The sequence below is a fragment of the Rhinopithecus roxellana genome, chromosome 17, assembly GCF_007565055.1.
Source record: "Rhinopithecus roxellana isolate Shanxi Qingling chromosome 17, ASM756505v1, whole genome shotgun sequence".
NCBI classification, from domain to species: domain Eukaryota; kingdom Metazoa; phylum Chordata; class Mammalia; order Primates; family Cercopithecidae; genus Rhinopithecus; species Rhinopithecus roxellana.
Window position 1 is genome coordinate 106,840,433 of NC_044565.1, and position 19,884 is coordinate 106,860,316.

Sequence of the window (19,884 nt, forward strand, 5' to 3'; positions counted from 1 at the left end):
TAGGCATTGGTATCACAGTACCATTATGCGACACAGCTTGGAACAGATTTAGAATTGTTTAACACCTATAAATTGTAAGTCTAACGGTCAGACATGGTGTTCTTTTGTGTTTTTTGCAATCAAATGATACAGATATAATTTTTATTTGATTAATTTCCAGAAAATTCCAAGGCACTTTAACACCTTTGAAGTAACATGTTTTCTCTAGAAGTAGAATTTTATAATGGTTGGAGTGATAATTTTTTAACCTTTATATGTAAGTATATATACTCCTACATACATACATATAATTTACTAATCTTTAATTTCTTTTCTGATATTAGCGTTCAGTGGAATTAAACCCAACACAAAAAGATCTTGTGTTGAAGATTGCAGAATTGCTTTGTAAAAATGATGTTACTGATGGAAGAGCAAAATACTGGGTTGAAAGAGCAGCTAAACTTTTCCCAGGAAGTCCTGCAATTTATAAACTAAAGGTAAAAAAACAAACAAAACGTAAAGGGAGAAAACTTAAGACATAACCATTTCTAATATTTGGAGTTTAAATTACTTTTCACTAGCAAACCTTAAGCCCAGGTGTTTGTGTTTCCTTTAAAATTTTTCTTTAAAAAGTGTATTAAAACCTTTCCGAGCAACTGCTGTCTTATTAGACATTGTTATACTTTATAAGTGACATTTACCTTTCTGGGATAATTAATATTTTAGGGATTTTACAGTTTAGTAGCTGTAAATTAAGTAGAGCTAAGATTTACATTAAAGAATTTGGTGTACAATTTTTGCTTCGTTAAGTGAAAATTACCTACAGGATGACAGTTTAGGGATATTTTAAAGAACAGTTTTCTAATAACTATTGTCTGAAAGTAGAAGGGATTATATTTTGAGATACTAAGGTTTTCAAGCAAAAAATAAAGGTTTGTCTGGTATATAAGACGTAACTTAGTAAACTTAGTAACTAAGTAACTGTAAACTTAGTAACTTAGTAAACTTAGTAAACTAAGTGACTGTTCTGGAGAAAATCTACACAAATATGTTTGGCAAACATTTAAAATGTATATTGTAATGTTTATTAATGTAAATTTTATTGTACATGTACAATATTAAATTATAAATGTATATTTGCCTTTAGCAGCCTCCTACCCCCATTATATGTTTCTGATAGAAATTTAAAAATTTTTAATTTTGAAATAATTATAAATTTTTTTGCACAGGAACTTGCAAAGATTGTACAGAAAGATCCTGTATACTACTTCATTTTTCCCCAATGCTTATACAGGTTGAGCATTCCAAATCCAAAGTCCTAAATGCTCCAGAATCTGAAATTTTTTGAGCACTGACCTGATGCTCAAAGGAAATGCTCATTGGAACATTTTGGATTTCAGATTTTCAAATTTGGGATGCTCTGCCTGCTAAGTATCCTGCAAATATTCCAAAGTCTGAAAAAATTCAAAATCTGAAATACTTCTGGTCCCAAGCATTTTGGATAAGGGATACTCAACCTGTTTTACCTGACCAAACACAATATCAAAATCAGGAATTTTGACATTGGCACAATGTGTGTGTATAGTTTTCTTTTCATTTTATCACGTGTAGATTCATACCACCACTGCCGTCAAGATACAGAACTACTCTATTACCACAGAGATATTCCTCATGCTACCCCTTTTGTAGTCATGCTGCTTCCTTCTCTTCACTATGCCTAACCTCTGGCAACCATTAATCTGTTCTCCATCTTTATACTTTTGTGATTTCAAAATGTTATGTAAATGTCATCATGAAGCATGTGACTTTTTTTTCTTTTTTCTTTTTTTGTTGAGACGGAGTCTCGCTCTGTTGCGCAGGTTGGAGTTCAGTGGTGCAATCTTGGCTCACTGCAACCTCCGCCTCCCAGGTTCAAGCTATTCTGCCTCAGCCTCCCTCGTAGCTGGGACTATGGGCACACGTTACCATGCCCTGCTAATTTTTGTATTTTTAGTAGAAACGGGGTTTCACCATGTTGGCCTGGCTGGTCTCGAACTCCTGACCTCAAGTGATCTGCCCACCCCAGCTTCCCAAAGTGTTGGGATTACAGGCGTGAGCCACTGTGCCGGGCAAGCATGTGACCTTTTGAGGTTGGCTTGTTCACTCAGCATAATACAATTTGTGATTCATCTAAGTTTTATATATCCATAGTTGGTTCCTTTACTTCTGAGTAGTATTTCATGGTCCACAATTTAACCATTCACCTTTTTTTTTTTCTTTTTTGAGACAGAGTCTTGCTCTGTCTGTCGCCCATGCTGGAGTGCAGTGGTACTATCTTGGCTCACTGCAACTTCTGCCTCCCGGGTTCTCAGGTGATCCACCCACCTCAGCCTCCCAAAGTGCTGGGATTACAGGTGTGAGCCACGGCGCCCAACCTTAACCATTCACTTTTGAGGGGCATTTTGGTTATTTCTAGGTTTTGACTATTGTTCAACTGCTATGAACAATCACTGTACAGATTTTTGAAGCTGAAAAAGCATTGAAAATGCTTCCAAAGATAAATATTACTGACAAGTTAAGTTTTTCTCCCCAGTAGTAAGCTGCTGGATTTTAAATATTAGTCTAAAACGTTAGGTCTAATTGTGCAGATTTCTTTACTATATTCTTTAGGTGTTATGCCTCAAACATAATTCCCATGTTGGGCGTGGCAATCCAGTTAATTTGGTGTCAGTAGTGTTAAAGAACATACATAATGGTAGGGGATTCTTTTCTTGCAGTGTAACAAGTTAGATACTTTGAAGCGTTCTTTAAAGATTTTCTTTAATAACTTGAAGGCGCTGTTACACTTTTCCTGTATCAGATTTTTTTTTTTTTTTGGAATTGAAGTCCGTGAGATTTATAACTCTCATGCAAAGCAAATCCATTTCTCCTAAAATTTAAGGCTTGCTAAGGTAAACAATTTCTAACATTTGTTTAATGAATGAGAGTATTACTGTTGAGAAGGCTTTTTCTCTCGAGTATGAGATAGAACTTTTTAAAAAAGCACTCAGTGGTTTTAAAAAATTTTTTTAACATAGAGTCAAAGACTAGGGCTTTTGCAGTTAGGGAGAGGCCAGGGTATCATCCATCTCATCCAGAAGAGGAGAAATTGATAAAGGAGAGAGGGGAATGAAATACAGACTACAAATGGGCGGCTTGGTCTTTGATAGCAGAGACAGTTGGGGGAAGATGAGTTTAAGTAGGTAAAGTAAAATGGAATTTATATGTGATAGTATCAGGATTCTCAGTGAGGGTCGAACCTAGGTTATAAGTTGAAAGAGTCAAAGGAAGGTATGGGAAAATTGAGGAAATAGGAGGTGTGAAGTGTCAGGGAGTGGAGAAAGTGAGTCTGTTAGTACTAAAATGGTATTTTGTTCTAGGCAGGACCAGTTTGAGGGTTGAGATAATGAAAATGAAATCAGTTAGCCTGGGATTGTGATTTCCCAAATCTCAGCACACAGAAACCAATTGGGAGGGTTCTTGTGAGGATAAGAGGGAATTAGTTGAAGGGATCTGTAAGCAAACAGTAATTATGGATATAAGGGATTATAGCATTTTTTGCCTGACAGAAGAAAGTGTGTGTATTTATATGTGTTTACAGGTGTTTAAAACTTGATGATGTCATTATCCTGAAGGGAACTTGTCATGTGGTGGAGAAGTATATTTCTGGCATAAGGTTATATAGGCCCCCAGTGAGGTGGAAGAGTAAGAAGGGTGGTATGCTGGGTTCAGTGGTATGACCAAAATACAGACTTTGAAAACCTGTGTCAGTGGCAAATGGATGGTTGAGGTTGGAGTGGAGGACAACATCACTGGAGATGAGGTGATTAAAGAACTGAGTAGTCAGCCTGGGGAACACGGCAAGACCCCATCTCTACAGAACATTAAAAAACATTAGCCAGGCATGGTGGTGCATGCCTGTAGTCCTAGTTTCTTGAGAGGCTGATGTGAGAGCATGGCAAATGAGGAGTGAGTGGCCACAAACCCTACTTCCTCTCCTTGTCATCATGGTAGTGGGGGTTATCCTAAGATGACACTCTCTTCATTTAAGGTCAGGAGGTGATGACAGTGCTTTGAGATGATGATGAAGGTAACAGAACAGTGGGAGGAGAGGGGATGCGGGATTGAGTCAGATTTGAGGAGATACAGAGCAGTTTGAAGGTAAGGGCCTTGTTGCCGAGGATTGACTGGGGACGTCTAGGCTTCTGGTGGTGACTCAGATGGACAGGGATGTGTGGCAATAGTCGTGGTAGTTTCTGAGGAGAGTATGAGCTACTGCAGTAATCACAGATGCTTTTCTTCACATACAGTTCTTGAGGGTTAGTTTCTGGGTTGTAAGCAACTCTCAGAAGGGACGAATGAGGCTTATAGGATGGTGTTTTTGGTGGCATCATCATAAAGCTAGACATAGTGGAATGGTGCTCTTTGGGAGCATGACTTGTTTAAAATTGCACAAGTGTTACTCTAATGATTTTTTCCCCCTCTAAATAGGAACAGCTTCTAGATTGTGAAGGTGAAGATGGATGGAATAAACTTTTTGACTTGATTCAGTCAGAACTTTATGTAAGACCTGATGACGTCCATGTGAACATCCGGCTAGTGGAGTTGTATCGCTCAAATAAAAGGTTGAAGGATGCTGTGGCCCACTGCCATGAGGCAGAGAGGAACATAGCTTTGCGTTCAAGTTTAGATTGGAATTCATGTGTTGTACAGACCCTTAAGGTAGGTAAAAGCTATTGGGTCTTTACATTTCTATGTAGGCAGTTAGCATACTTCTTTTTGTACTAAAGCAGCAGTGCCCCTCAAGACTTACATTTCTTTTATTTATGTAGAACAATTATAAAATGAAATTTTTTACTAGGATCAGTTAAATTTATAATGGGAAGATTGGGGAGATAACTATGATAAATGTATATATTTTTGGTGTTTTCATTTATAAGGTTGATGTAAAAATCAATATAGTTTCACAAACATGGAGTGAGAAAAGGAATTTGTAGGCATAAAATGATTAATTTCTTAACATTTGATTAAGTTTTGTAACTTACTGTTCATTCCACAAAATAGGAATATCTGGAGTCTTTAGAGTGTTTGGAGTCTGATAAAAGTGACTGGCGAGCAACAAATACAGACTTACTGCTGGCCTATGCTAATCTTACACTTCTTACGCTTTCCACTAGAGATGTGCAGGAAAGTAGAGAATTACTGGAAAGGTAAGTTGACTTTGACGAGAACACTTTAGTATAAATTCAGTTTTTCTTTTTGCAGTAAGTTCATTGCTCTAAACTTCTTTACTGAATCGTTATTTCTATAATGTACCTAGGAGTTATAGTTAATACAGTGAACCACTAGGAGGCAATCTTATTTTTCTTCTTTTATGGAGAAGTTCTAATTGGTTTTATATAACTTTGCTTTTTAGAGAACTCTTACAGTTCAAGCTTGATTAAAATTAGCCTTATGGTTACTCAGTTTTGTCATAGTCAAGCTTAAAATGAATGTTCTAACTGCTATTTCATATTTTATTTTTTATAATGATATAATCTTGAGTGAAAATTAAAGTTCATCTGTCATCAGATGGCTAGGTTCATATGTACTTAGCATCACTAGTATTTCAGAAAATACAGTTTTAGCTAAGAAACAGAATGACTCAACTATGTCATTTATCTTTTTTCTTAAATTTTGATTTTGAGAACCAGTGTCTCCATTTTGAAAATAAATTCCATTGGACAAAAACATCACTTGGATTTGTATAAAGATGTTAGTTTAGAGCAGGAGTTGATTAGAACTTGTGGGCCAAATGTGGCCCCTGCCTAATTTTGTTAATAAAGTTTTATTGGAATACAGCATGCCTCTGGTTATATAATTGTCTGTGGCTGCTTACATACTATAGGGTTGGAGTTGAGTGGTTGCAGCAGAGATTGTATGCCTGTAAAGCCAGATTAGTATCTCCTCTTTATAGAAAAAGTTTACTGATTGCTAGTTTAGGCTCTCCATTTGTTTGGAAGTTATTTCCCCATCTGATACAAGGAAAGAAACTCATTTCACTGAGTGCAGGGAGTAGGTAATTTTCTTGAAAAAGTACATAGTGTCCTAAATTGGTAGGGTAAGAGCAGTATCTGAAAGAAATAACTTGAAGATTATTTTAGAAAACATGTAGGATGTTATAGTTTGTATTCCTTGTATACTCAAATTTTTTGGTCACAAGTTCCTTTTACGTTTTTCTTAAGGACATCAAAGATCTTTGTATGTGGGTTATTTTCTTTCCCTCCCGTCCCCTCCCCTTTTCTCTCACCTCCTCTCATCCCTCCCCTCTCCTGCCTTCCCTTCCCACCTTCCCTCCCCGCTTCCCATCCCTCCCCACTCCCCACCCGTCCCGTCCCCTCTTCTCTCTGTTTTTTAGATGGAGTCTTGCTCTGTTGCCAGGCTGGAGTGCAGTGGTGCGACCTTGGCTCACTGTAACCTCCGCCTCCCGGTTTCAGGTGATTCTTCTGCCTCAGTCTTCCGAGTAGCTGGGACCACAGGCGCACACCACCACGCCCAGCTAATTTTTGTATTTTTAGCCCAGCTAATTTTTGTATTTTTAGTAGAGATAGGGTTCAGGGTGGTCTCAATCTCTTTTTTTTTGGAGACTGAGTGTCACTCTCACGAGGCTGGCATGCACTGGCGCAATCTTGGCTCACTGCAGCCTCTGCCTCTTGGGTTCAAGTGATTATCTTGTCTCAGCCTCCTGAGTAGGTGGGACTACAGGTGCCTACCACACCTAGTTATTTATTTATTTTTTTTTTTGAGACAGAGTCTCGCTCTGTCGCCCAGGCTGGAGTGCAGTGGCGCAATCTCGGCTCACTGCAAGCTCTGCCTCCTGGGTTCACGCCATTCTTCCTCAGCCTCCTGAGTAGCTGGGACTACAGGTGCCTGCCACAACACCCGGCTAATTTTTTATATTTTTGGTAGAGATGGAGTTTCACCCTGTCATCCAGGATGGTCTCGATCTCCTGACCTCATGATCCACCCTCCTTGGCCTCCCATAGTACTGGGATTGCAGGCGTGAGCCACCGCACCCGGCCCACACCTGGCTAAGTTTTGTATTTTTAGTAGAGACGAGGTTTCGTCGTGTTGGCCAGGATGGTCTCGATCTCTTTTTTTTTTTTTTTTTTTTTTTTGAGATGGAGTCTCACTCTGTTGCCCAGGCTGGAGTGCAGTGGAGCCATCTCGGCTCACCGCGAGCTCCGCCTCCAGGGTTCACGCCGTTCTCCTGCCTCAGCCTCCCGAGTAGCTGGGACTACAGGCACCCACCACCACACTCGGCTAATTTTTTGTCTTTTTAGTAGAGACGGGGTTTCACTGTGTTAGCCAGGATGGTCTCGATCTCCTGACCTTGTGATCCGCCCGCCTCGGCCTCCCAAAGTGCTGGGATTACAGTTGTGAGCCACCGTGACTGGCCGGTCTCGATCTCTTGACCTCCTGATCCGCCCACTTTGGCCTCCCAAAGTACTGGGAAGTCTCAGTCTCTTGACCTCGTGATCCTCCTGCGTTGGCCTCCCAAAGTGCTGGGATTACAGGCCTAAGCCACTGCGCCTGGCCGTATGTCAGTTATTTCTATTAGTGTTTATTACATTAGAAATTAAAGAAAAAATATGTAATCATTAAAAATGTAATAAGCCCATTGCATGTTACTAATAATAGCTTTTTTTTTTTTGAGACAGTTTTGCTCTTGTTGCCCAGGCTAGAGTGCAGCGGTGTGATCTCGGATCACTGCAATCTCTGCTTCACAGGTTCAAGCGATTCTCCTGCCTCAGCCTCCCAAGTAGCTGGGACTACAGGTGCCCACCACCACGCCCAGCTAGGTTTTTGTATTTTTAGTGGAGACGGGGTTTCACCATGTTGGCCAGGCTGGTCTTGAACTCCTGACCTTAGGTGATCCACCTGCCTCAGCCTCCCAAAGTGCTGGTATTACATGCGTGAGTCGCCGCGCCAGAACAATAATAGCATTTTTTATGAAAAATAATTATTTTGCAACAGCAAAAAAGTAGTCAGAAAAGTGTCATTGTTTTTGCATTTTTGTAAATCTTTTTAGTGTCTCACTTAATAGAACATGGCTAGATTCTCATTTGCTTCCTCTTTCAGTCTGTAAAACCATATTACATGTCATGAAGCCTCTGGAAAACTCAGCTCAGCCGGGTGGGGTGGCTCAGGCCTGTAATCCCAGCACTTTGGGAGGCCGAGGTGGGCGGAAAAACAAAAACAAAACAAAACAAAAAACAACTCAGCTCTACATACATGAGAAAATGGGAATGTAAAATATAATTTTTTTTTGGTATTATTGTAAAAGTAATTTTAACCTCATGGATCCCCTGAAGGGGTTTTTAAGGACCCTCAGAGATCTTTAGACCTCAGTTGCTCTGGTTGCTTTATTGTAGGCTACTTTAAAATCATGCTTCACGTTTAAGTGTTTGCTTTTACTTTTTTCCAAAGTGAAGATTTGGAGAAACATTAGGATTTAGAAGAACTAATTTAGAATATAGATTACAAATAATAGGCCAGGCGCAGTGGCTCACACTTGTAATCCCAGCACATTGGTAAGCTGAAAAGGCGGGGAGATCATGAGGTCAGGAGTTCCAGACCAGCCTGGCCAACATAGTGAAACCCCATCTCTTCTAAAAATACAAAAAAAGTTTAGCTGGGCATGGTGGCAGGCGCCTGTAGTTCCAGCTACTCAGGAGGCTGAGGCAGGAGAATCACTTGAATCTGGCAGGTGGAGATCGTTGCATTGCACTCCAGCCCAGGTGATAGTGAGAGACTCCGTCTCAAAAAAAAAAAGATAATTTAACTCTGTAATGATTTATATAGTAAAAAGAGCAATTACTGTATTGTTACTCAAATATCTGTCAGTTATTTACTTATAATTTGGAAATGGTATGTCTAATTTGAGAAATTACAAGTGTTAATTAAATAATGAAACTATATGATCAGGAAGAAACTACAAAGTAGTCTCCCAACTTTATCCTGGTTTATTTTGAAATGTCCACCTATAATCACCAATCTTATATTTATCCCCTGATTGGAGGGCTGGAAATAACTGGGAATAAGACATCATTTGAGAGGTTAAGCTTGAAGTATAGGAGGTATGCAGGATAAAAATAAGCATTAGATGATTCATAACTTACAACATGGGGAATAAGAATTATTAGAAGCTGAATGTGGAAGATGAAGCTTGAAATAAAATTTTTATTTTGTTTTGAATTAAATAAACCATGATTATTCACAGTGCAGTAAGTGGATTATCTGTTTGATATTTTCATATTACAGTTTTGATAGTGCTCTTCAGTCCGTGAAATCTTCTTTGGGTGGAAATGATGAACTGTCAGCTACTTTCTTAGAAATGAAGGGACATTTCTACATGCATGCTGGTTCTCTGCTTTTGAAGATGGGTCAGCATAGTGATATTCAATGGCGAGCTCTTTCTGAGCTGGCTGCATTGTGCTATCTCATAGCATTTCAGGTAAGTCTTCCACTTGTAGGAGCAATTGGCATTTCACTGAGTCTTGATGTGTTTTAAATGAAGGTGTGCTCTGGTATGTAATGACAATATGTGAATAAACCTGTGGAATTAAAATGAAATAGTCAATTTGATACAGTGGAAAATAATTAAGCGTACACAATACTGGTGAGGCTGGTGAAACAGGGATGTTGAATGCACTGCTGTTGAAAGCCTGCATTGCTATGATTTGTTTGTAGACAAATTTGAAGAGTTTGATTTTATTACTCTGCCATTTTTGGGAACATGATAACGATGTAATCCCACTTTATTGGGTAAAGCTGGATCCAAAAAGATGTGTGACTTGGACAAAATCCTAATAAGTACATGTAGGGCAATGGCTTTATAACCTATGAAAGAAGACTATGATTGCATTTAACATGTTAATTGAAAAACATGTATATAACATTTATGACTGTGTTGTGTATGATATGTAACAGTATATTAATCTTTGAAAACATAAAACCTTTTCTTATTATTTATTTTTTTGAGACCAAATCTCTCGCCAGGCTGGAGTGCAGTGGCGTGTTCTCGGCTCACTGCAACCTCCACCTCCTGGGTTCACGCCATTCTCCTGCCTCAGCCTTCCGAGAAGCTGGGACTACAGGCGCGTGCCACCACACCCAGCTAATTTTTTGCATTTTTAATAGAGATGGGGTTTCACCATGTTGGCCAGGATGGTCTCAATCTCTTGACCTCATGATCTTCCTGCCTTGGTCTCCCAAAGTGCTGGGATTACAGGCGTGAGCCACTGTGCCTGGTCTTTTTTTTTTTTTTTTTTTTTTTTTTGATGAGCTTGCATTACTTTTGAAAGGAAAAGAAATAAGCAGTCTCCCCAAAAAAGCATTAAACCGGCTTAGAAAAATGATTGTTAATTTTTAGAGGAGGATTTTTTGTCTGGGGAGGGAAAATAAAGGATTCATTACTTTTAGAGAAGGCCCCTCCTTCTAATATAAATCTTTTTTTTTTTTTTTTTTTTTTTTTGGGGGGGGGGGACGGAATTTTGCTCTTGTTGCCCAGGCTGGAGTGCATTGGTGCAATCCGGCTCACTGCAACCTCTGCCTCCTGGGTTCAAGCGATCGACCTGCCTCAGCTTCCCGAGTAGCTGGGATTACAGGCACGCGTCACCACGCCCAGCTAATTTTGTATTTTTAGTAGAGACACGGTTTCACCATGTTGGCCAGGATGGTCTTGATATCCTGACCTCGTGATCCGCCTGCCTCAGCCTCCCAAAGTGCTGGGATTATAGGCGTGAGCCACCACACGTGGCTCAACATAGATCAGTTTTTTTTTTTTTTTTTTTTTTTTTGAGAGGAAGTCTCGCTCTGTCTCCCAGGCTGGAGTGTAGTGGCGTGAGCTCCGCTCACTGCAAGCTCTGTTGCCTCCCGGGTTCACGCCATTCTCCTGTCTCAGCCTCCTGAGAACTGGGACTATAGGCGCCCGCCACCACGCTCAGCTAATTTTTTTGTATTTTTAGTAGAGACGGGGTTTCACCGTGTTTGCCAGGATGGTCTTGATCTCCTGACCTTGTGATCTGCCCGCCTCGGCCTCCCAAAGTGCTGGGATTACAGGCGTGAGCCACCACGCCCGGCCAATTTTTTGTATTTTTTAATGGAGATGGGGTTTCACCATGTTAGACAGGATGGTCTCAATCTTCTGACCTTGTGATCCACCCTACTCGGCCTCTCAAAGTGCTGGGATTACTGGCATGATCAACAGCACCCGGCCTGTAAATCTTTTCAAAACACTGTTGATAGGCAGTTCACATGTTAATTGCTAATATTGGCTCAGTACTTCTGAGTTAATGGATTTAGTGAGGTTCACTAGGTAACATGAACATTAAAGGGTTGTTAAAGAAATTCTCAAGTAGCTGATGGTTCTTATTTTATTTTGTTTTTTTTTGAGTCGGAGTCTAGGTGTTTTGCCCAGGCTGGAGCACAGTGGTGTGATCTCGGCTCACAGCAAGCTCTGTCTCCCGGGTTCACACCATTTTCCTGCCTCAGCCTCCCGAGTAGCTGGGACTACAGGCGCCTGCTACCATGCCCGGCTAATTTGTTTTGTGTTTCCAGTAGAGACGGGGTTTCACTGTGTTAGCCAGGGTGGTCTCAATCTCCTGACCTCATGATCCACCCGCCTGGGCCTCCCAAAGTGCTGGGATTACAGGCGTGAGCCACCGCGCCCGACCAGTAGTTCTTATTTTTAATGGAAACTTTAAAAGTTATCTGTCTTTGTGTCTATTAGAGTCTTGCTGTGTCACCCAGGCTGGAGTGCAGTTTTGTAATCGTAGCTCTTTGTAACGTTGAACTGGACTTGAGCTTCCCAGGGTGCTTGGGATTATAGGTGTGAGCTACTGTGCACAGCCTCAAATTTTTTGATATGTAGTTTTTGGAGGCAGAGTCTCACTCTTGTTGCTCTGGACTGGAGTGCAGTGGCATGATCATAGCTCACTGCATCCTCGAACTCCTGGGCTCAAGTGATCCTCTTCTGCCTCAGCCTTAGCTCAGTAGCTGGGACTACAGGTGCCTGCCACCATGCCTGGCTACATTTTTAAATTTTTTGTAAAGACAAGGTCTTGCTGTGTTTCCCAGGCTGGTGGTTCTTGAATTCCTGGCTTCAAGTGATCCTTCTGCGTTGCCCTCCCAAAGTGCTGGGATTACAGGTGTGAGCCACCACACCTGACTGTGAACTTTTAATAATAAAAAGTTAGTTTCCCCCTTAATCTATTCACTCAGGTCTCCTTTCCTAGATGACAACTACTATTAGGAGTTTCTTGGGTGTTCAGAAATATTTTTTGCATATGCAAATGTGCAATACATTCTTTCTCTACTTTTGAAAAATACTGTGCCTCAGTGTGGGTGTGCTTTACCTATTGCCAGATGCCTTGCTTTTCTAAATGTTTCTTCATTGTTCCACTTCAACACAGAGATGCCTACCTAAGTCTTTATTAAGTACCACATATTTCTTTAGAATGAATATGTAATAGAAACATCTTAGATGCTTGTATTTTATCATTTTATTTTAAAGCTTAATGATTGAATGATTATAAGCATAAAATGTAGGTTATGTGCTGGCATTTGGGTATTTAAGAATTGGCTAACTTTTATGGTATGATTTTCAGACTCTTAATCAGAGGAATACTGTCGTTCTAGTAAGTACATCTGCATTGCAGCTGGGTATTTAACAAAGTCTCTTGAAACCTTTTAGTTAAGATGAGGAAATAGCCAGGCGCGGTGGCTCACGCCTGTAATCTGAACACTTTGGGAGGCCGAGGCGGGCGGATCACCTGAGGTCAGGAGTTCGAGACCATCCTGACCAATATAGTGAAACCCCTCTCTACTAAAAATACAAAAATTAGCCGGTCATGGTGGCAGGTGCCTGTAGTCCCAGCAACTCGAGAGGCCGAGATAGGAGAATTGCTTGAAATCAGGAGGCAGAGGTTGCAGTGAGCCGAGATCATGCCACTGCAGCAGTGCAGCCTGGCTACAGAGCAAGACTCTGTCTCAAAAAAAAAAAAAAAAGGAAATAGTGACTTGAGATGATTTGACTGAGTGGATTCACAGCTAATTAACTGGTCACAAATTCAACTGTTGAGTGATTTTGTAAAAGAGGCCAGGTTTATGAATTGAGGTCAGTTTGAAAACAAAAAGAATGATGTCAACATTTTGTTTCTTATTTTGTGTGTTCTTTTCAACATATAGATGACAAACATTGATAGGATGTTTAGAAAACTTGTGAGTACAAGGATAGGCAATGTGAATGTTTCTAAAATTCAAAATCGGAAGCTTTTAAGTTCATAAAGAATATATTTTGAAAAATGAGAATGTTTGGAAAGAATTATATATACATGGTTTAAAATTCTAGGGGGTCTTAAGAATATTCCTTTCTGTTCCCTAGTTATTTACTTTCTCCACCCGTAAAGAAACTAATGTTACTGCTTTCTTGTGTGTTCTTCAGGAAATGTTTTATGCATTTCCAAGGAAACACGCACACATCCCCTGTCCTTAAAAGAAGGAGGAAAACGTTTAAACATTGTATTTACTTTATTTCCATTAACTGTATCTTGGAGATATTTCCATGTCAGTATATATAAAGGGCATTCTCATTAGTTTGGATGCTTGCATATTATTCCATTGTATGGATGTACTGTAGTTTTGAAGTTTTTAAAACCAGGGCTCTAAAACCAGGACATTAGCTTGCTTTTACTTTTTTTTTTTTAATGCTACTTCAAGTAATTTAGCAATGATTAACTTGTGCCATGAATTCCTGAAAGAATTGCAGTATCAAAGTGTATCTGTGCATTTATAATTTTTAGAGCTGTTGCCAAATATCTAACCCTAAAGAGTTTGTATCAAATTACATTTCCACCACACGAGAAAGTGGTGATAGAATTAAAAGCCAATGCTCTAGTCCCCCATGTAGTTACTTTTGGCATGTTTCTAGTAAGTGGGCATTGCCTATGACTGGACATTTTCAGTGATGGACATTAATTACTTTTCAAGATAGCCCAGTGCATGTCTAGGTGATTTGGCTCTTGGTAGTTCCTTATATAGAATAAAAATATTCCTCAAACCTTCTGCCTGTTGATCTTGTTTCTTCTTTTGATGATTTCTTTTATAAAATAATTTTAATATTTGAAGGCAGCTGTCACATCTTCCCTTTGCCATTCTATTCATCATGCTTTCAGCTTTTTTTTTTTTTTTTCATAGGTTATGGCATTAGGATCTCTTTAATCTCCTGGTTGTCCCGTTTATTCCAGTGCTATCCCATATTATCCATACTCTGAAAATGTGCTGTCTACAGTGTGGCATTTCCAAGTGTCATTTCACCTGTACCTTTTTTTTTTGAGACAGAGTCTTGCTCTGTTGCCCAGGCTGGAGTGCAGTGGCCGGATCTCAGCTCACTGCAAGCTCCGCCTCCCGGGTTCATGCGTTTCTCCTGCCTCAGCCTCCCGAGTAGCTGGGACTACAGGTGCCCACTACCTCGCCCGGCTAGTTTTTTTGTATTTTTTAGTAGAGATCACCTGTACTTTTTAAAGTAGAGTTGTCATACCTACTCAAGTAGGACAACATCTGCTGTTGTCCTATTCAGGGTAGAAAAGTAATGTAATTAAAATTTCCATTTCTCTGAACGTGACATGAATGTGCTTTTAGTAGAAACTTAATTTCTCAGAAGTGCTCTGTGTATGCTTTTTTTTTTTTTTTTTTTTTGAGATAGAGTCTCACTCTGTCGCCCAGGCTGGAGCACAGTGGCATGATCATGGCTCACTGCAGCCTTGACCTCCTGGGTTTAAGTGATCCTCCTGCCTCAAGCCTCTTTGTTGCTGGGACCACAGGTGTGTGCCACCACGCCTGGCTAATTTAACAAAATTTTTTTTAGAGATAGGGTCTCACCACGTTTTTCAGGCTGGTCTGGAACTCTGGGCTTAAGGGATTCCCCCACCTTGGACTCCCAAAGTGCTGGGATTACAGGTGTGAGCCACTGTGTCTGGCCCATCTTTTTTTTTTTTCCCCCCCACGAGATGGAGTCTTGCTCTTTCACCCGGGCTGGAGTGCAATGACACAGTCTCGGCTCACTGCAGCCTCTGCCTCCCAGGTTCAAACTATCCTTGTGCCTCAGCCTCCCGTGTAGCTGGAATTATAGGTGTGTGCCACCATGCCTGACCCCCCCCTTTTTTTTTTATTGTATTTTTAATAGAGACCGGGTTTTACCATGTTGGCCAGGCTGGTCTCGAACTCCTGACCTCAAGTGATCCGCCCACCTTGGCCTCCCAGGGTGTTGGGATTACAGGTATGAGCCACTGCGCCTGTACCTGGCCAGTCTTTCATAGGTTATATAAATTCCTTGGTTCCCAGTTTTTGCAGTCGTTTCCAATTCAGTTTAGTTAATGGTTAACTGTTAATTCATTATCAAAAAAAGTACAGTGTAATAGAAAAGACCATCTTACTATTAGAAGTGTGGGTATCATCAAATTAAGATTTTTGATTTTAAAATTATTAGGTTCCAAGACCAAAGATTAAATTAATAAAAGGAGAAGCTGGACAAAATCTGCTGGAAATGATGGCCTGTGACCGTCTGAGCCAATCAGGTAATAGTAATATTACACTAATTTAATTTAAACAGAAAAAGGAAATTGTTAAGTTATATATTACAATAAAATCTTCATCTGTCCAGGAGATAATTTGTCAAAATTATTTCTTTTTGCTGTATCAGTTAAGAGCAATAGGTATGGAAGAGATGGGAAGAAAATAGCACATTCTTTAAAAGAAATGAATAGTTGATGTTGTTTGTTCCTAGGTGGAGAGGATTTCTTAACTCTTTCTTTATCTGGCTGGTAGAGCCTCTATCCTGAATATTTAGTCACTTCCTGAACTAAGTATAATTATTGATTTGCCAACCATTTAACACCAGCTGCTTCTAAAAACACTGCTGTGGGGATATAAAGATGAAGAAGATACGGATCTGTCTTAAAGAGCTGAGAGCATAGTGAGGAAGGTAGACGATATATACTTACCTTGTATTAGTCTCTTAGAATTTGTCGATTTTTTCCCCCATTTTTGGCTTGGGATGAATCTTAAAGGTCTGTTACATATTACCTGTGCTTTTGCTAAGATTCGAACTTTAAGGTAGTTAGGTGGCCATTGAATCAAGCAGTGAACTGAAGAAACATAATGCTTTCTATAAGGAGCAGTTTTGATATAAAATTGGATGAATTTTGTAAAGAGCAATATGTAATATTAAATCAAAGTTATTGTAAGCTTTGGTGTATAGTTAGGCTGTTGGCCAAAGCTCACATTGCTCTTCTATTCCATAGCCCACTTTTTTTGTGGGAGTTAGACTTTCAGTCCTTAAAGTGACTTTCTACTTTTTTCCTTTTCTGTTTTCCTTCTATCCTTGCAGGGTTCTCATAAGTGCCTTTGCATGGTGTCACAGTTAGATAAAAATTGCCTGTATTTTTTTATGTCTTTGATCTGGGCACCCCAAGGGTGCCTCTGCAAGTGTGCTGAGACACAACTGTGTAGTGGTAACCAAACCTGATTGCCCAGCAGAATTAACTCAAGGGAGGGTTTTTTAAAAAAAGTTTAATTGAAATGCAATTCGTATACCATACGCTTCACCCATTTAAAGTGTACAGTTCAGTGGCTTTAATATGTTCATAGAGTATTACCATTGTCACCACAATCAATTTTAGAAGATTTTTATCACTCCATGAGGAATTCCTTACCTATTAGCAGTCACTTCCCATTTTACCCAAACCTCTCAACGTTGGCAACCACTAATCTGTCTCTGTATGTTTGCCTGTTGTGAACATTTCACTTAAATGGAATCATATAGTAGGTTGTCTTTTGTGACTGGCTTCTTTCATTTAGCAAGGTTTTCAAGGTGCATGTGTGTTATAGCATACATCAGTACTTTATCCAATGACTATGATTTTTTAGATTGCTTATTGCAAACCTATGGAATAAAAATCTCTGGGAGCGAGGCCTGGAAATAATTTTTTTCCTCTCCCTGAGACGGAGTCTTGCTCTGTCGCCCAGGCTGGAGTGCAGTGGTGCCATCTGGGCTCACTGTAAACTCCACTTCCGGGGTTCACGCCATTCTCCTGCCTCAGCCTCCCAAGTAGCTGGGACTACAGGCACCCGCCACCATGCCCGGCTAATTTTTTTTTTTTGTATTTTTAGTAGAGGTGGGGTTTCACCGTGTTAGCCAGGATGGTCTCATCTCCTGACCTCATGATCCTCCCAAAGTGTTGGGATTACAGGCGTGAGCCACCGTGCCTGGCCGGAAGTAATTCTTAAAAGCTGTTTAAAGGAGGATTCTGATCAGTCAGGTTTAGAAATCAGTGTATCAGATCAGAAAATAAGAGCTTGTCCCTGCTGCCTATGGCCACTTAAATCCAGACCTTTTCATCTAAAATGCAAATATGTTTAGCGTTTTTCATACACATTCCTGTCTTTTTTCCCCCTTCTGCTGTCTTATGTAGATGCTGATAATATTAAACCTGTACTCTTCTCATTTTCTACATTAGCCCCCGTTTTGTTGTCCAGCTGTGTTTTTTGGGTTGGAGAGTTAGGTCTGCAATAATCATGTTATTTCCCCTTTGGGTGTACAAATGAAACAATGTGAGCAAATGCAATCTGTATTTTTAAAGTGATGGAAATAACAATTTTTTTTTCAGGGCACATGTTGCTAAACTTAAGTCGTGGCAAGCAAGATTTTTTAAAAGAGGTTGTCGAGTCTTTTGCCAACAAAAGCGGGCAGTCTGCATTATATGATGCTCTGTTTTCTAGTCAGTCACCTAAGGATACATCTTTTCTTGGTAGCGATGGTATTGGAAACATTGATGTACAAGAACCAGAGCTTGAAGATTTGGCTAGATACGATGTTGGTAAGTTACATGTTTCAGAGGAAACTGTCTGCATCTTAATTCTTATAAATTGCCCATAATCTTATTACCCAGAAATAATGACTTAATATTTTCCCGTATGCCTTTCGTGTGTGAGTTGGGCTGGGGGGAGTTCAAATGTGGTGCTGTGGAGATGGCATGTATTTTTTTTTTGTTGTTGTTGTTTTTGAGACCAAGTTTTGCTCTGTCGCCCAGGCTGGAGTGCAGTGGTGCGATCTTGGCTCAATGTAACCTCTGCCTCCTGGGTTCAAGCAATTCTCCTGCCTCAGTCTTCCAAGTAGTGGGATTATAGGTGCCCACCACCAGGTCCGGCTAATTTTTTGTATTTTTAGTACAGACGGGGTTTTGTCACGTTGGTCAGGCTGGTCTCAAACTCCTGACCTCAGGTGATCCACTTGCCTTGGCCTCCCAAAGTGCTGGGATTACAGGTGTGAGCCACCGTGCCCAGCCTTGTTTTTTGAGACAAGGTCTTGCCTTGACACCTGGGCTGGAGTGTAGTGGCATGTCGTAGGTCACTGCTACCTTGAACTTTTGGGCTCAAGGGATTCTCTTGCCTCATCCTCCTGAGTAGCTGGTATCACAGGCACATGCCACTCTGCCCAGATAATTTTTTTTTTAATTGGTAGAGACAGGGTCTAACTTTGATGCCCAGGCTAGTCTCAAACTCCTAGGTTCGAGTGATCCTCCTGCCTAAGCCTCCCAAAGTGTTGGGATTAGGCCCGGCAGGCACAGTGGCTCACATCTGTAATCCCAGCACTTTGGGAGGCCGAGTCGGGCAGATCACCTGAGGTTAGGAGTTCGAGACCATTCTGGCCAACATGGTGAAACGCCGTCTCTACTAAAAATACAAAAATTAGCTGGGCGTGGTGGTGTGTGCCTGTAGTCCCAGCTGCTCGGGAGGTTGAGGCAGGAGAATCGCTTGAACCCGGGAGGTGGAGGTTGCAGTGAGCAGAGATCACACCCCTGCGCTGCAGCCTGGGCAACAGAGCGAGACTTCATCTCAAAAACAGTGTTGGAATTATAGGCATGAGCCACTGCATCTGGCCATATTTTTCATCTAAATAATGTTTATACTATATGTATGATTTATCTTGCTTCCTGCATGAATTCTCTACCATAGACTCTGTATTAAAACTGTAAGTATCCCTTTTATTGTCAATATAATCTTTTTTATGAAGTAGTCATAATTTGCTACTTTCTGTTACTGGGCATCCAAGTTGTTTTCAGCTTTTCCACTATTAATAATCATACTCTGGTAAAAACTTCAACAAAAAGTGTCTTCATTGCAAGTTATTTCCATAGAGATACCTAAAAACAGAATTACTGAGACAAAGGACATTAACATCTTTAAGTCTTACAAATTGCCAAAATGACAGAAAGTTTATACCTCTTTATGCTTCCAGAAGTGCATAACCGTTACGTTTTCTTTTGTGTTTTTTGAGATGGAGTCTTTCTCTGTCGCCCAGGCTGGAGTGCAGTGGCGCAGTCTCGGCTCACTGCAACCTCCGCCTGCCAGGTTCAAGCAGTTGTCTTGCCTCAGCCTCCCAAGAAGCTGGGACTACAGGCAGGTGACACTATGCTTGGCTAATTTTTTGTATTTTTTTAGTAGAGACGGAGTTTCACCATGCTGGCCAGGCCGGTCCCGAACTCCTGACTGCACATAACTTTTTGAGTATTGACTTTCTTGTAGAAAAACAGATTTCTTTACTATACCTATGGATTAATATAGTGGTGTTCCATTGCTTTAATGACTTAACTGAAAGGAAAACCCATTGTTTTGGAATTTCTTATTAGGTTAGGTGTTCTTTATTTGGCTTTTCTCAGTTGAGTTTGGTTTATTGAGTTCTAGTCAGTGTCATTTTTTTAGATGGACTTAAACATTCTTCACTACTTTTTTAATTAAAATTTCTAGAAATAAGTGAGAATGCGTTTAATAAGAACATGAGATTTT

At 40.3% G+C, this 19,884-nt stretch overlaps 1 protein-coding gene across 4 annotated transcripts in view; it reads left to right on the top strand.

Annotated features, from left to right (window-relative positions):
• Nucleotides 1-19,884, top strand: part of LOC104666650 (E3 SUMO-protein ligase RanBP2) — a 71,377-nt gene that overhangs the window by 15,362 nt on the left and 36,131 nt on the right. For all 4 annotated transcript variants that reach the window (XM_010368768.2, XM_030920765.1, XM_010368775.2 and 1 more), the window contains exons 4-9: nt 324-476; nt 4,489-4,719; nt 5,062-5,207; nt 9,301-9,493; nt 15,527-15,614; nt 17,706-17,915. In XM_010368768.2, the coding sequence (XP_010367070.2) occupies nt 324-476; nt 4,489-4,719; nt 5,062-5,207; nt 9,301-9,493; nt 15,527-15,614; nt 17,706-17,915 (1,021 nt within the window). The remainder of the gene's footprint in view (nt 1-323; nt 477-4,488; nt 4,720-5,061; nt 5,208-9,300; nt 9,494-15,526; nt 15,615-17,705; nt 17,916-19,884) is intronic.